This window comes from Cervus elaphus, chromosome 2, assembly GCF_910594005.1.
Source record: "Cervus elaphus chromosome 2, mCerEla1.1, whole genome shotgun sequence".
Taxonomy (NCBI): Eukaryota; Metazoa; Chordata; class Mammalia; order Artiodactyla; family Cervidae; genus Cervus; species Cervus elaphus.
Window position 1 is genome coordinate 4977670 of NC_057816.1, and position 15939 is coordinate 4993608.

The following is a 15939-nucleotide window of genomic DNA, read 5'->3' on the forward strand; positions in this document are numbered from 1 at the left end:
CTTTCTATCTGAATATTTAAAAAGTGTCAATATTTTAAATCTATGAAACAGAAGACTTTTGAATGCAGACAGGAGGGAACAAACTGAAGCGATCTTTACTTAAAAGGAGACTCTTTCAGGAACCACTTTAAAAAAGAAAAAATCACATAATGTTTACAGGCCTGCCTCAAAAATAAAAGTATCTGCTACTAAGCTTAGAGGTTCCAGGGATACCTACAGGTCGGAAGGCACAGGGTGGACTTCAGCTGAGCTGCTAAGAGCCTCTCTTGTTGTTCAGTCGCTCAGTCATGTCCAGCTCTTTGCGACTTCTTTCAGTTTCACAATAAGATTCACAATAAGAACCTGAATGTTCATTCGGGCCAAATTCTTACAAACTCTGCTGCATTCCCTCAAACCTCCACAAGTGAAAACAAACACCCATCTCCAAGCTTTCTGGCCCAAGGCTCCCAATGTTCTTTACGTTTCCTGTTCAAGGAAACCTTAGAAAGCTCTTTCAGGACCCCCCAAGAAAGAAGAAATAATCTTAGCCAGGATTTCAGAGGCTGGAGCTCACGGGGAGCAGAGCATTGGTGAGACGAGGCAGAGAGAGGAAGGGAGTCAAGGAAGGTGAAGATGGACCAGAGACGTCAGTCTGGCCACAGAAGGGCTCTACTCAGAGGAGAGGGTCTGAGCCCCAGCCACACTCAACTACAAGCCATCTTTCTCCAGAAAGAATTAAAGCAAAGCCCTATCGGTTTTTTGTAAGTGATTTTTAAAAGAAATGTATACCCCAAAATGTATGCTTCCATAAATCTGACTTAAGAGCAAATACAAGAATGCCCTGAGAGTGTTTCCCAAACACACTCCCCTGCTGCAGAATCTATGGGAAGGCATAAAAGCTCCCTGGGCATTAGAGAGGAATGCTCACCCCAAACAACACTGCTACAGGAAACTCTGTGTAACAAAGCCACTCACAGGCAGCAACAAATACCTCAACTAATCGAGCCGATCAGCTAACGGAAGTTTTCTAAAAATGGAAATACTAGGCAATTTTACCCTCCTCTAGCTCCAGGCACAAAGTGACTCTAGGAGCTAATTATCATCACGGAGGACTTGCCTTTGTCATTCTCTTCCTTCTCCTTCCCATCATTCTCAGAAAAACCACCATTCACAAAGAAACAAGAAGTTCCAAAGGCAGCAACAGAGGAGGGGTGTACTCCCAACCCCTGGCTTCCCCTCAAGACAGGTAGAAAGACAGGGAGATCTAAAAGTAAATTATTAGAAAAATACCTGTTAACAATTAAATGCTCTGGAAGTCCCAAGAGAGCCATTTGTAACTAACTGTAAGGTGGCCTATACCATGTAACCATTCATTGTTCCCTGTCTAGAGAAAGGGTGCACATTTTCTTCAAATTAAAAATCAGGGCTTCTATGGAGGCTCAGTGGTGAGGCGTCTGCCTGCCAACGCAGGAGACACAGATTTGCTCCCTGGTCCAGGGAGACCCCACATGTCGCGGAGTGGCAACTGCTAAGCCTGTGATCTGGAGTCCAGGAGCCACAACTACTGAAACCTGAGTGCCTAGAGCCTGTGCTCTGGACAAGAAAAGCCACGGCAGTGAGAAGCCCATGTGCTGGAGCTGGGGGGCGGACCCAACATGCCACAACGAGTGCAAAAAAGCCTGAGCAGCAGCCAAGACCCAGCACAGCCAAATGTAAATAAGTAATAACCAAACTGAAGTCCTGTCAGAAAACAATATACTTACTGTTTCTTCTCATTCATTTCCCAGGCATCGAGTATTCGTTCTATTAACTGACATTTTTGAAAGAGCTGAATAAAAAGGAATGTTTCAGGTTAAAATTGACATAAATGTCAAAGTGTCAAAATTTTAAAGTGAAACAGAACTCTAGTTAAACAGAAAAGTGATACCTACCACTTTATACATACAACCCAGCAAGCTAAATACAGCTGTGAATTATTGGCTAAATCAGATGCAATGTGATAAAGTAACTGCTACCAGTGAGCAGCTGACCTAAAGCAAAGCCAGGTTTTATTCTGAAATGGAATCATGCCCCAGCAAAACTTTAGTTCACAATACCACAGCAATACTTGTACTTTTCAAATGTGAGCAACACTTACTTCTACATGAACTAACATTACTGCATTCTTATTAAAAACAGGGGTGGCTGGCCAAATCCTGCAGGCCAGTGACCAGAGCTGTGGGCTGCATTATCAGAATGTGCAAAGCCAGTCTCATTCAAATGTCATTTGTCTTCCCCATCTACTTGGTCACTCCAGGCTAGCCTGGCCCATCTTCAAGGTTTGGGGGTAACACAGTATGAGCGAGAGAATGTCCACAGTCACAGAACTGCAGAGCAAGAAGACTCCTGAAGACAGACTCAGTAAAATCACCACCTCATATGTAACAAAAGACAACAGGTCCCCGAAAGAGGTGTGCTGACTCTGCAGAGACTCACCTCCCCCCACTTCCAGTCACAGATTCAGCACCAGAAACCAAAACTCAGGCAAACCAAATACCTGTTCAAATGTTATTTAAATTTGTATTGCTTTTTAATTTCCGAAACGTTTCTAAATCTTCAAATCTATTGAGTTTACTGAAACTTTTTTTAAAAGTTCATCTAATGGTGAACTGCCTAGGATATGATTTATAGACTCACTGGTTAAAAGTACAATCAAATTAAGACAGTTAAATCCTTAGATTCTGAAATCTCACCTCTTACCCTTAAACTTCAATTCACTTCATAACTTAAGTAGAACACTACTATAACCAGGAGTGGCAGAAAAAAAGACACCAAGTAAACTTACATGTTTTAATAACAAGTTGTCACCAGTGGAATCTTGATCAGTAATTGTGCTATTTTCTGTGTTTTCAAAAGGACTCGCAAGAATCAGTGCAATACAAATTTCCACTTGTGTATGTAAAAAGTTGTTCCATGTGTATTTGAAGAACATGTCCTACAAAAAAAAAGTAATGCTTTCTTTTACTGTCACCTCAATCTTTCAGTCACTACTTCAACACATTCACCAAATAATCAATTAATAAATGATGTGCTCCTGGTACAATAAAACAAATGAAAAGGAATACATTATTTTTAAAGGCAGTTTAAAACGCCTTCATAGACTAAATAACATTATATTTGCTCATTCAACATGTCAGAATTTGCAAGGAACCTAACAGAGACCAACAATAAATGCATAAAGACAATAATAAATTTCTCAGAGAAAATCTGTCTGTTTTCACAGTGACTAATACAGATATTAAGTTTAGTAAATTTCCAATGATTTTCAAAGAAATTTATGAGAATTTCATTTTGATTCAACAGACTGTTCACTGATGACTCCTGAGCAGTGCCCAGTGCTAGCTGCAAAATCACGGTCTCCAACGTCAAGGAGCTCACACCTTAGAAAATAACCACTCAAACTCATAGAGCTGTCAGCAGACGGAGCAAAACAAGGCGCACGGCAGGCGGTGACGTGTGGGGCTCCTGGAGAGGCAAGGGTTTTCCAGATTGCCTGGAAAAGGTAAAGGTAGCAGAAAAGAAGACAGCTCCTAAAAGCACAAAATGCACAACTGCAGAATGTTTTCAGGATATCTCTGAGTCTGGTTATCCAATCTCAAATGAAGAAGTAATGATTAATGATCCATTTAAAAGTTTTATCAAATTTAGCACTCAAAAGTGGCTCTAATATTAACAACAGAATGAATTAACAATAGCAGTACACTTATTACTAGTAATTGATGACTTCAAGGAGACTCCCAAAGACAGGCGTGGGAAGTTACATTCCTGCCAGAGGGTGAGGCAGAGACTCTGTCCCCAGGGGGACAGAGGAAAGTGTAATCCTGTAACGTCTCCTCTTTCTCCGAAACGGCCCTGCTCTCTGTGCCCTTTACTGATGTGTCACTTAACACATCAGGCTGAAATACAACCAAAGTATCTCAGTGATGCTACAAAGCACAATGGTATGGCTGACAGAGCACGCATGGGTGTGAACGTGGACGTGAATTCCAATCTTTGCTCTACCACTTACTAGCCGTGGAATGTACCCCTTCTCTGAGCATGATCTGAAAAAAACAGCTTATACCCATGATCATACGAGAATGTATATGAAGTGCCCACTTGATGCCTCCCACGTGAAGAGCAAACACCAGGCCCTCCTCTGAAACACACGCCAGATCCCCCCGGGGCACAGTGTGACCACCCCGGGAAGCATCCGTGCTGCGGGAGACAGGTCAGAGGAGGCATGGGCCCCGGGCCAGGCCCGTGGCGTCTAAGCACGGGCCTCGGAGCCAGGGACCTCGGGGATTCGGGAAGTCCAGATAATTCCTGGGCTCTTCCTTTTCCCTTCCATTCCTTTCTGCTTCCACAGAAGCAGACTAAATGAAAAGACAGACTCAAAGACAGTCTTAATACCCTCTGCAGATCTCTCTCAGTGCAAAGTAGACAAAAGCCTGTCCCCTGAAGAGAAGCATTATGAAGGGAGAACAGTGCTGCAGGCAGCAACCATCTATGGCGCACACAATCCCCCAAAGAAACTGACTGCACTCACTCTATCCTCCACGGGAGACAGGGCTTCTGGAGGGGAATGTCTGTGTCTTGACTGTCCTGGAAATTCTCTCTAACACAGACAGACCTTTATGCACAGCAACAATAAATCACCACTGAGAAATTAAAAGCATGCAAAACTGATGATAACCTCAAGGGGAAGACTGTTTGCACTCAGACCAAGAAAAGTCATTGACACATACTGTGAGTTTATGAGATTCTACAATCAGTGATCTTATTTATAAAAGCTCAAGGGCAAATGAAGACGTCTTTCGGGAACATCTTACCAGTATGACCCCAATGCTATTCAGCTCCATGAGGTCCCCGTTGATGCTGCTGGTATTCGTCTGGAGGAGGCTGGATACCAACCTAACCACACTCAGCCGGGTGTTCCCCACGGGGGGGTCCAGCACGCCCCACGTAGTCTTCATCACACTTTTCTGAGAAAGAAAAAGCTTTCTGATTAGATTCAGTTCAGTTCCCCAGCGGTCCAGTGCTGAAGAATCCGCCTGCCAACACAGGGGACACAGATTTGATCCCTGGTCCAAGAAGATCACACATGTCATGGGGCAACTAAGCCCACGCGCCCTGGAGTCCATGCTCCGCAACAAGAAGAGCCATCTCAGGGAGAAGTCCTCGCGCTGCAACCAGACGGCAGCCCCTACTCGCCACAACTAGAGCGGCAGGCAGCAACGAAGACCCAGCACAACCACAAATAGATAAACAACTTAAAAACCAGCTCAATAAACAAATGGTGCAGGAGTATGTACTAAGATACAACACTAAACTAAGCCTGCGAACAAGTTGGCCTAAATTCTACACCTGCAGGAAAATCCGAAACTCCTCCTGATATCTTTAAGATATGATGAAATAAATATAAGAGAAAAAAATAGGTAATTTCCCTAGACTACGTATTTTGTAAGAAATCAAGTATCCCCCTGCCTTCAACATTCTAGAAAGCAGAAAATTTGGCAAGTTCATGAAGAAAAAGTGCAATATTCCAAACCTGACCAGAAACCTGAGAAACTAAGAAAAGTGACAAGTGGTTTTGGACACAGTCCTCAATCTTTGCCAAATCTGGGATAGAAATGCAAACTCAGTAGCTGCCTCTGGGTCACAACCTAGAAACAGGATCAACCTCAAACCTGCTTTCCTTCATAAAAGGGAGTTTGTATTCTTTGAAATCACAGAAGATAGACCCAGAACATTTCAGAACTTTAGAAGTTAGAAGTTTGGCAGGAGACTCGCAACAAAGTGAAAAGGGTATCCTTCTCCATGTCCCCGTCCAAAAGGGCTTCCCGGCCCCGCTGCCTGCTCTCCTCCAGGCTCAGGGGAAAGGGGAGCCCCCCTTCACTCCCTGCACACGGCGCTAATGAACACGGATCTACTCACACTCTGCACTGTGCAGTAAAGCCTGAGCTCACTGCCCCCAGCAGGGAAAGAGAGGTCCACACAAAACACTGTCTCCCTTTGGAATCAGGCCCAAGAAGAGCGCCAGAGTGACAATCCACACGGGATGCTGCCTCTCCTGTCCACCGAGAAAGGAGACGGGACACCTGAGACTCGGGTCGGGGGTACCGGCCACACCCCCTCTTCTCTCAGGTCCTCCCCTCCTCCGCTTTCACTTCTTTTCTCCTGAACAAACCCTGCTTCTTCTCTGCCTCTCCTGCCCTTCTCCCCATGCCTGGCACGAAGGACTCCGCTGGCCAGCATCAGCAGGCACACTTTCCACGGTGGGCCCTGAGCACTCCGGCCTGTACCCCAGACCACTGCCTGCTCGCTGCTCATGTGAGGAGACAATCTAGAGGCTGAACCAGACTCCAAGCACAGTGGACATAAATTATTCTCTGCGCCCCCTCCACAAACTGGAAACACCTAAAGCAGAAGGGAGACACTACTACACTCTATCCCCAGGAACTCACTCAGCAGAGGCTACAGAGATGCACTGTGTACAGCCTGGGATGCCAGATGCAATGACGCACACAGAAGGAAAAACCAATGTGTAAGAACCGGTGTGGGCGGCAGAACTCTCAAGAACTGTCTTCCACCCCAGAGACACCATAAGGAAGAGCCTCATCCCCTAACCTCAGCCTGCAGTAATCCGTAGCTGTCACGAAGAACACCACTATGGACCATGGACACCCTGCTTTTGTAGGTCTTCACTGTCTGAGTTCTCAGTGGCCGTCTGAGTACACAGTCATTTCTGGATTAGCACACGGATGCCCCTGACAGAAAAACTAACACTCCAAGTCACAATCAACCCACCACTTCTTAAATGACAATCTGTCCATCAGGCAGTTACATTACTCCAACTCTGAGTAAGACAACTCAACTTCCAAGATTAGTTTCTTGAAGATTAACATGTACCTCAAAGATGTGCAAGTAACATGCTATGAGAAGAAAACTATTTTACTTGCATGTAAATACACAAAATTTATAGAAGAAGAAAAAAAAGAACAAAAAGCTGAGTTTTCTAAGCAGGTGAGTATCTTACTTAATTCTATTTCATTCATCAATTTAGACACTATATACAGATAAAAGTCAATTTAAAAACTAGTTCAAAAGCAATGAAAACAATGGCACTTTTTTTTTTTTTTTTTTAAACAATGGCACTTTTAACATACTTTTGCACAGTGGGGGTTGGGTCACAGCTGGTTCTTTAACTCAGAAGGTTCATGTACCTTCTAACAGCTGAAATCAAACTACGGAGCTGTTCAATGCTGCTTCAGAGAGCTGCCTTACCTTGGGGGGCTCAAGCAGGAGTTCGTGAAAAGATCCAAGTCTTCCTCGAATGGCTTCTAGAACACTCTTGTTGACTGAACAAGCTGAATGACTCATGCCTGGTGGGCAGATCTCTATATGGCCTTCAAATCTTGAAACAAAGCAAGTTAATTTTATTTATTATTTCAGAACAAACCATTCAAGGTGCTCTGTAACAGCGAATGGTGGCGGTTGAGTCACTAGGTCGTGTCTGACTCTTGCGACCTCAGGGACTATAGTCCAACAGGTTCCTCCATCTGTGGGATTTTCCAAGCAAGAGTACTGGAGTGGGTTATCATTTCCTCCTCCAGGGGATCTTCCTGATCCAGGGATCGAATCAGTGTCCCTCACATTGGCAGGCTGGTTCTTTGCCAACTGAGCCACCAGGGAAACCCGTATCAGAATATAGGGATATTCAAAACAGCTGTGGAATATATGTATTATATCAAAATTTCTGAAAGGACAGAAAGAGGGTATAATAAAACCTTGATAGGGATCAGCTGACATGACCAGAAATCCAACAACATATGCTGTCAGGGGAGAAATTATATACCATTTCTTCCCATTTTCTCCTGAACCTACTGTACTACCACGTCTCTAACCAGAAAATGTGGAAAGCAATGAGAGATCCCTGAATTACAGCACATACCATCCTTGCCTACCACTGGATGACTGCTAATAATAACAGGCCTGGGATTTCCCTGGTGCTTCAGTGGTTAAGAACTGGCCTGCCAATGCAGGGGACACAGGTTTGATCGCTGGTCCAGAGATCCCACATGCTGTGGTGCAACTAAGCTCATGTGCCACAACTACGAAACCCAGGCACCCTAGAGCCTGTCTCCCGTGTCACACACAGCGATGAAGACCCAGAGCAGCCAAAATAAATAGGCCTGTATTTGTTCTATGGATTCTCTTACCTAATCCATCAACATTGCTTCTTCTTTAAAAGGCTTATATTAATGTTCTGTATAAAGCTCCATCTACAGTCACTAGAAGTAGCTTGGAGCTTTCCTGGTGGCTCAGACAGTAAAGCGTCTGCCTATAACTCAGGAGACCCGGGTTCAATCCCTGGGTCAGGAAGATCCCCTGGAGAAGGAAATGGCAACCCACTCCAGTATTCTCACCTGAAAAATCCCATGGATGGAGGAGCCTGGTAGACTACAGTCCATGGGGTTGCAAAGAGTCGGACACGACTGAGTGACTTCACTTCCTTTCACTTATAGTCATTATAAACCACTTCTCTCAGGAAAACAATTACGAAACTGCTTTCATAGAATCAGTGTAAGGAAGCACGGGGATTCTCAAAGTCGGGGGACAGGAGGGAGGGGTGTAGAAATGTGGGTGCACAATTCAGATTAAGAGATAAACCTGGGAGTGGCGTGTCAGTGCAAGCTCGCTCCTAACAACACAGCTGCTGGAGCAAGAAGGCTGCGCTGAGTCCTGGCCCTCTGCTCACCAGCTGTTTGTCCTGACACGGAAAGAACAGCCCACCCAGGACTGCCGCGGACCACGCTGACACACAGGGCCAGGAGCAGAGCCTGGCACAGCCAACACCTAGAGAGGGACCATTACGACAGCTATCTGAAAACTTTTCACACGTGCAAGTGACTTCCAAGAGCCTCACATAACAGCATTCAGAAATGCAATTACAGAAAGGGCGTGTGGGCAGGGGAAGGACTTCTGCTTTGATTACAGTGCCTTTTACTGTGTAGGGATTTTAATACTTTATGTGGCCAAATATAGCATTCTTCACTACAGTTTCTGTCCAGGAAGCCATACTTTAAAACTTCTTTACAATGTCATAATCCTAGGAGCTTCTGCATACTTTTCCTCTAGTATTTTTCATTTAATTTATCTGGAATTTATTTTTATGCAAAACAGGCATAGACACTGGATTTCTTCCCCAAGGGGCGAGTCGCTTTCTAAGCCACATTTACGATCTGCTTTTTTTCACTCAAGTGAAAATACCACACAAAAACTTATACTCAAAATCTTTACTCATTCACATTAAGTTTCATTTGTTCATATGATAAATATTGGTGGTGGTGCAGAGGCGAAGTTGTATCTGACTCTTGCAACTCCATGGTCTGTAGCCTGGCAGCCTCCTCTGTCCATGGGATTTTCCAGGCAAGTATACTAGAGTAGGTTGCCATTCCCTTCTCCAGGGGATCTTCCCAACCCAGGGATTGAACCCCAGTCTCCTGCATTGCTGGCAGATTCTTTACCGACTGAGCTGTTCAACTAATAAACAGTGAGCATAAACTTATCTACCTGCCTTGACTCAGGTACAACAGTCAATACCCACGGTGTCTCTCACATTTTAGTTCTTTCAAATGTATGTAAAAATCCACCAAATCGAAAACAAAGCTCACACTGACACTCCACGCAGAGGCACGTTAATTGCGAAACTTAGACCTGGAAAGGCACAGGCAGTGGCGGCTGCTGGGGGCATCGGCGGCAGTCAGCGTCCTTTCTCTGCTGAACGGCGACCGAGTGTCCCGACACACCACGGCTTCCTCACCACTCACCCGGTAAAGACACTCTGCCTGCGCAGTTCTGGGTGATTACCAGTAAAGCGCGCAAACCTTCACTTGTAAGTCTGTATGATACAATTTTCACTTCTCATGGGTAAATATCTAAGAGCACTGGATAACAAAGATCTGTCATTTGAGAACTGCCAGGTGCTTTCAGAAGGTGGCCACATGACTCTCCATCCCAGGTGGACCGTGTGAGGCTTCACGGTCACCAGCACTGGCTGTTCGTTTATGCTCATCTGGTTTAGCTACGCTTAGTGGGCTGATGGTATCTACCTCCTAGTCCCCATCTGGATGCCTAGGTTTTCTTCCTGCCTCACGACTGACAGCATGAGGCTGAAAAGAACTGGTGAGGGGGATGTTCTCACCGTGGCCCCTGATTTTAGGGGCCGCGATTTCAGCCTCTACCATCAAGAATGACGGCGCTCAAGGGTCTTCTTTCTGTTTCTCAGTTTCCAAGTTCCTTTGTATTTCTTATTTGCAGGTGTTTTATCACAAAAGATTTTAATGAAATGGTCACACGGTTTTACTTCTTTAGTTTGTTGATACAAATTACACTGATTTTTATAAAAACTATTTTTATACAGTGGTTTTAAGTTCACAGCAGAATGGAGGGGAAGGTACAGACTGGCCATATGCCCCCTGCCCTCACAAATGCACAGCCTCCCCCACTACCAACATCCTCTACCAGAGCATTTATTACAGCCCGTGAACCTACACGGACACATCACCATCACCCCGAGCCCAGAGCACTCCATAGAGCCCACTAGACGGTGTACATTTTATGGGTCTGGACAAACAATGACACATTTGGGGCACGAAGATATCACACAGAGGGTTTTCACGGCCCTAAAGGTCCTGGGCTCCACCTATTCACTTCGCCCCCACCACCACCCTCTGGTCATCAGTGACCTTTTTTACCGTCTCCACAGTAAAATGAGACATTTCCCAGAAGGTTATGTAGCCTTTTCTTTCCCTTCTTTTTCACTTGCATTCAAGGTTCCTCCATGTCTTTTCACGGCTGGAGGGCACCTTTTTAGGGCTGGATAATATTCCACTGTATGGATAAACTACAGTTTGTTTATCCACTCACTTACTGAAGACATCTTAGCTGCTTCCAATGTTGTGGCAAGGGTGGATAAAGCTGCTAAACAACCACGTGTAGGTTTTTGTGTGAACATACGTTTTCATCTCCTTTGGGTAAATACCAAGGAACATAACTGCTGGGACTGTAGCGTGTTTGGTTCTGTAAGAAAGTGCTGGACTGCCTTTCAAAGTGGCTGCAGCATTCTGCGTTTCCACCAGCAAGGAAAGAGGGCTCCCGCTGTTCTGCGGTCCTGCCAGTCAGGTCCAGTGAATTGCTAGCACTGTGCTTCTTACTGATTTCTGTATAAAAGTTATGTCTGTTTCTGAGAATAGTTTAGACTTAAAGAGAAATTGCAAAAGTACTAGAGCCCCCATATGACCTATACTCAATTTCCCCCATCATTATCTTACATTTATCAAAATTAATTCACCAATACACGTAAAATCCACACTTCATTCAGATTTCCGTGTTTTTACCTCAAGCTGTGTCTCTGTCTGGAGTCCATGCAGGACCCTCACTATGTTTACTGTCAATGTGCTCTGTCCTTTGCCTGCTCTTGGCTCTGAAAGTTCCTCGAACTTCCCTGGCCAGGCACTCTGCAGAGGGTCCCTCAGCCGGGACCTTGCCTTGTACTTCTCTCATGATCGTGGGTTGTTGAGAGGAAGACCACACAAGTAAAATGCCATTTTCATGACACAGCATCAATACAACTTAACACTGGCTGTTGACTTTGAGTGTCCGGCTGAGGAAGTGTTGGTTGTAGCTGTCCTTCCACACTGTACTTTCTAGAAGGAAGTCATGAGGTGCCAGCTACAAGTAAAGAGTGGAGAGTTTTGCTCTTCCTCCTAGAGATGGAATTATGAACTACTTGGAATTCTGCCACATGGAAGAGTTGTCTCTTCTTACCCGTTTATTTGTTCAATCATTTATTTGTATCAGTATGGATTCATGGTAAAGTTATTTTATATAGCTACTTTGTGTTATAATACAATACAATGCTTTATTTTACTGTGCAAGTACTGGCAGTCCCAGCTTTGGCCAACGGGAGCTCTTTCAGTTGCCTCCTGTGTCCTGTTCACACACCCTTATTGTGGGTTTTTTTCCTCTTTTTTTTGGTCATCCTGCACATGGGTTCCTGGTTCCCTGACCAGGGATCAAACCTGCGTCCCCTGTATTGGAAGCACAGAGTCTTAACCGTTGCACCTCCAGGGAAGTCCCTGTGGGTCTTCCTTGTTGTTGAGCACATCCTTAGTCTCTACACTGCACAATGCTCCACACTCATCTCATGTATGTCTTACCCCAGTGGAAGAACCAGCCATTTCTCCAGAGCCCTGACTCCTTGACTGGAGGGCGGGGTTAGAAACCAAGACCCCGGCACATGGTGCACTTGTTTCTGGCAGGACATCGTGGCTTCTGGACCTCACAAAGCAACTGTCTCCTGGGTCTAACTTTTCATATTTCACTGTAGGTAATTTCTAATGTCCTACACTGATTGTTTCCTCAACTATGTCGAAGTTCACAAATGAGCCCAAAGATATTTTTCCATTTCTAGCATTTCCAGATGATCTTCCATAGCTCTGCTAAAATTCTCCATCTGTTCACATATTGCTGCTCACTCTTCCCACAAATCTTTAACATATCAATCACAGTTTTTTTTTTTTAATTCCCTACCAGATAGTCCCAACACTTTTGATTCTATTTCTATTGACTGCTTTTTCTCTTAAGAGCTTGTCGGCTTCTTTTTATCTGGCTTCTTCATCTCGCAACTTTTTGATTGAAACGTGGACATGCTGTGTAAGACAACAGAAACTGATATAACTAGCACTTGTCTGCAGCAGACACACCTCTTTCCCCCTAAGTCTTTAGTGTAAAGTTTGGGGATCAATTTACAGTCAGCAGCGGAGCTCGGTTCGGGCTGTGGCTGTGACTGTTTTTTCTCAGTGCACCAAGACGTCAAACTGGTCTCAAGTTACTCTGTATTTATAGTTACGGCTGGACCGCCAGGTCTCTCTCAGTGTCTGCTCTGCCCTCAGCTGAAGTTCCTCCTTCAGGCTCACTCCCATGCTGACGGTCTCCCTGCGCCACGCCGCAGCCTCCCCTCTGTCAGCACCGGGCTATACCCACTCCACGCATGGTGGCCTGGGGTGGGGGAGGCATGGGAGCAACGGCTCTGTTGTTCTGGCTCAGCCTCAGGCACCGGAAATGCCCCTGGGCCTCAGGGATGGGCCATCTCGGTGATCCTGCCCTTACTTCAGGGACAGGGGCTCTCTAACAGCCTGGGTCCTGACTGTGTCCCTGCTTGTTCTGTGGGATAGAGGTTCTTTCCTGGTCCCTTCCCCCCACTGCCAATGGCCCCCATGCATGCTAAGTCGCTTCAGTCATGTCTGACGCTTTGTGAGCCCATAGACTGTAGCCCGCCAAGCTCCTCTGTCCATGGGATTCTCCCGGCAAGAATACTGGAGTGGGTGTGCATGCCCTCCTCCAGGGGATCTTCCCCACCCAGGGATCAAACCCACATTTCTCATGTCTTCTGCAGTGGCAAGCGGGCTCTTCACCACTAGTGCCACCTGGAAACCCCACCTGCGCCTTTAGGGCTACAGGGTGTGCCGCCCTCTCCCCAGGGGCTCAACAGCCGACAGCCAGCATGTCCTGAGCAGGGCCAGCAAGTGAGCGCAAAGCCCTGCGTCCACAGTTCTCAAGCACACCTGCTCTCCCCGCACCTGGGGCACGTACGGCATTAAGCGACCTACTATCACTCTACGTTTATTAGAAAACACGTCAGAACGATCACCTTTGGAGCTGAAATACTGAACAGATGGAACACTGAGGTCTCATATGACAGAAAATGCCTCATGCCCTCACACAGCAATCCAAGTATTTCAGGGTCACAATCCTGCCTGTCTTTCAGTGTTTATGCAACTTTATAAATGAGATGTCTGGCAATCTGATCTGCTTTGCAGTTAACCCATATTTTCTTGTCCAAATGGTTTTAAGATTTACCCTGTATCCTAGGGACTCAGAAATCTCCTAAGGATAAGGCTAAGATCTTAGCCACCCACCAACCCCTCTGTCCGCCCCTCTTTAAAGTTAATCCTGCTTAGTGTCTGATCAACCTTTGTGGTCTGGGGTAAGTTCCTTCTGATTAGAAATTTCTTCTGTCATTTCTTTTATTGTTGTATTATTTCTGTTCTCAAGTCGAAGTCGTCAACATAAATCTCACAGCACCAGCTCATGTGCTTTTAAAGCATTTTAAGAGATGATGCAACTGCCTTACACCAGCAGTAGCAAGGTAACATTCCTGTACCACCTGATCAATATCGTAAGTTACTGGTTACATTATTTAAAACAGGATTTAACAGGGAAGACACAGGATAAGTCAGAACTGCAGATACAATCCCAAAATTACAATATACTTGAAGCACTGCTGCCACATTGACATTCCATGATCAGTAACCAGAGATGAAAAAGACAGGAATAGAGATGAAGACTTTGGGAACCAAGGACTGATAAGGCTGTGTTTACTGTTTTGCTAGAAACCAAATGACATCATTAAAAACAAATCCAGAAGTCCTGGATGGCTAAATTCTCTTATGCTGACAGCCGATCTTGTTGCTCCTTCACTTCATGCCTCTGCTTTACAGGATGGATCCAATGGTGAACAGGAAAATACAAATTCTGATTCTAAACACATGCTCCTGGAACACGAATATATGCACACCTCTTCAAATTCTCATTCTCCAGAAAACAATCTGGAAAACTCTGACAATTAAAAAGTAAATCAGCTTTAGGTATAAAACTGTAAAGAAAATGACAAATATTAAATGACTTGTCCAGAGGCACACAAATAGGAAAAATAGACTATCTTTCTGATTCTTAAACACACCACAGAGTTTTCCTTAAGGCCTCAAGCCACCAGTCCATCCATTTTTTTTTTTTTTTTTTCCAGTCCATCCATTTTAAAACAGCCTAATGAACTGCAGTGCCTCGTGTGAAGCCTCAAGTTAGCGCAGAGCGGACAGACGAGCCCTGAACCGCCACCTAGAGAGCTGCACGCCGACCAGGAGCAGCTGTTTTCAGTTCACATAAACAAGAAATAAGCTGCTCTCATATGTGAGACATGCTGCACGGGTTTGACTTACTATAGGAGCATTTTGGTAATGACTACACAACCTCAAACGACAAGAATCCAAATGTTGCCAATACTGCTTGCTAAAGCATATTTTTCAACTGCATCTATGTATTCCATTCATATAAAACTATTTATGGGAATTCCCTGGTGGTCCAGTGGCTAAGACTCTGCGCTCCTGATACAGGGGGGCTGGGTTCGATCCCTGGTCAGGGAACTAGATCCCACATGCCACAACTAAGACTCTATGCAGCCAAATGAATAAAAATAAATGTTTAAAAAAAAAAAAAAACTATTTATATAGTATAGAAATATTCAGCAAGTGAAATTCAAGGGCATGATACTGTAGGAATAGACCTCTAACTTAATTCTTAGTTTGTAAAAACTCTAAAAGGAAAACCAAATGACTCATTTCACGAAACAGACGGAAAACTTACGTTGGTCGCCGTGTCTCAAGTAAAGTCAACAGTATCTGGATTGCACTGACTATGGCCGATTCATTTTTCTCCGTGTGGAAAATATTTGATAGAAGCTGCTCTATAATTTCTTGCCTAGGGAAACAAATCAACAGTCAAGTGCTAACTGTAATGTTATTTAACACTAACAACTTCGGAAGAAAAGGTCACAGTAATACAAGTACTATATAAGAATGTACTTAATTAACAAAGATCTAAAACAGGTACAAGAGAGTATCAATTGCTGCATTTTGCCCTAAAATTAAAACCTGGTAAATCAAAATAATGTGGCAGTAGTGAAATGGATCTGACTGAACTACTGCCCATCAAGTATTCTCCACAAGCTCTATCCAGGACACTCTCCTATGCATGTAAACAGGTCACAATTAAGGTAAAATACAAGGGTAACCTGTTAGGTAAATTTATACGCATGTT

The 15939-nt window shown here is 44.7% G+C and overlaps 1 protein-coding gene across 15 annotated transcripts in view; it reads right to left on the reverse strand.

Moving 5' to 3' along the window:
• PPP6R3 (protein phosphatase 6 regulatory subunit 3) overlaps positions 1-15939 on the reverse strand; it is a 123491-nt gene that overhangs the window by 38539 nt on the left and 69013 nt on the right. For all 15 annotated transcript variants that reach the window (XM_043924569.1, XM_043924553.1, XM_043924652.1 and 12 more), the window contains 5 exons: positions 15487-15600; positions 7285-7414; positions 4830-4982; positions 2804-2953; positions 1743-1807 (listed from right to left, as the gene is read on the reverse strand). In XM_043924569.1, coding sequence (XP_043780504.1) covers positions 1743-1807; positions 2804-2953; positions 4830-4982; positions 7285-7414; positions 15487-15600 — 612 coding nt within the window. The remainder of the gene's footprint in view (positions 1-1742; positions 1808-2803; positions 2954-4829; positions 4983-7284; positions 7415-15486; positions 15601-15939) is intronic.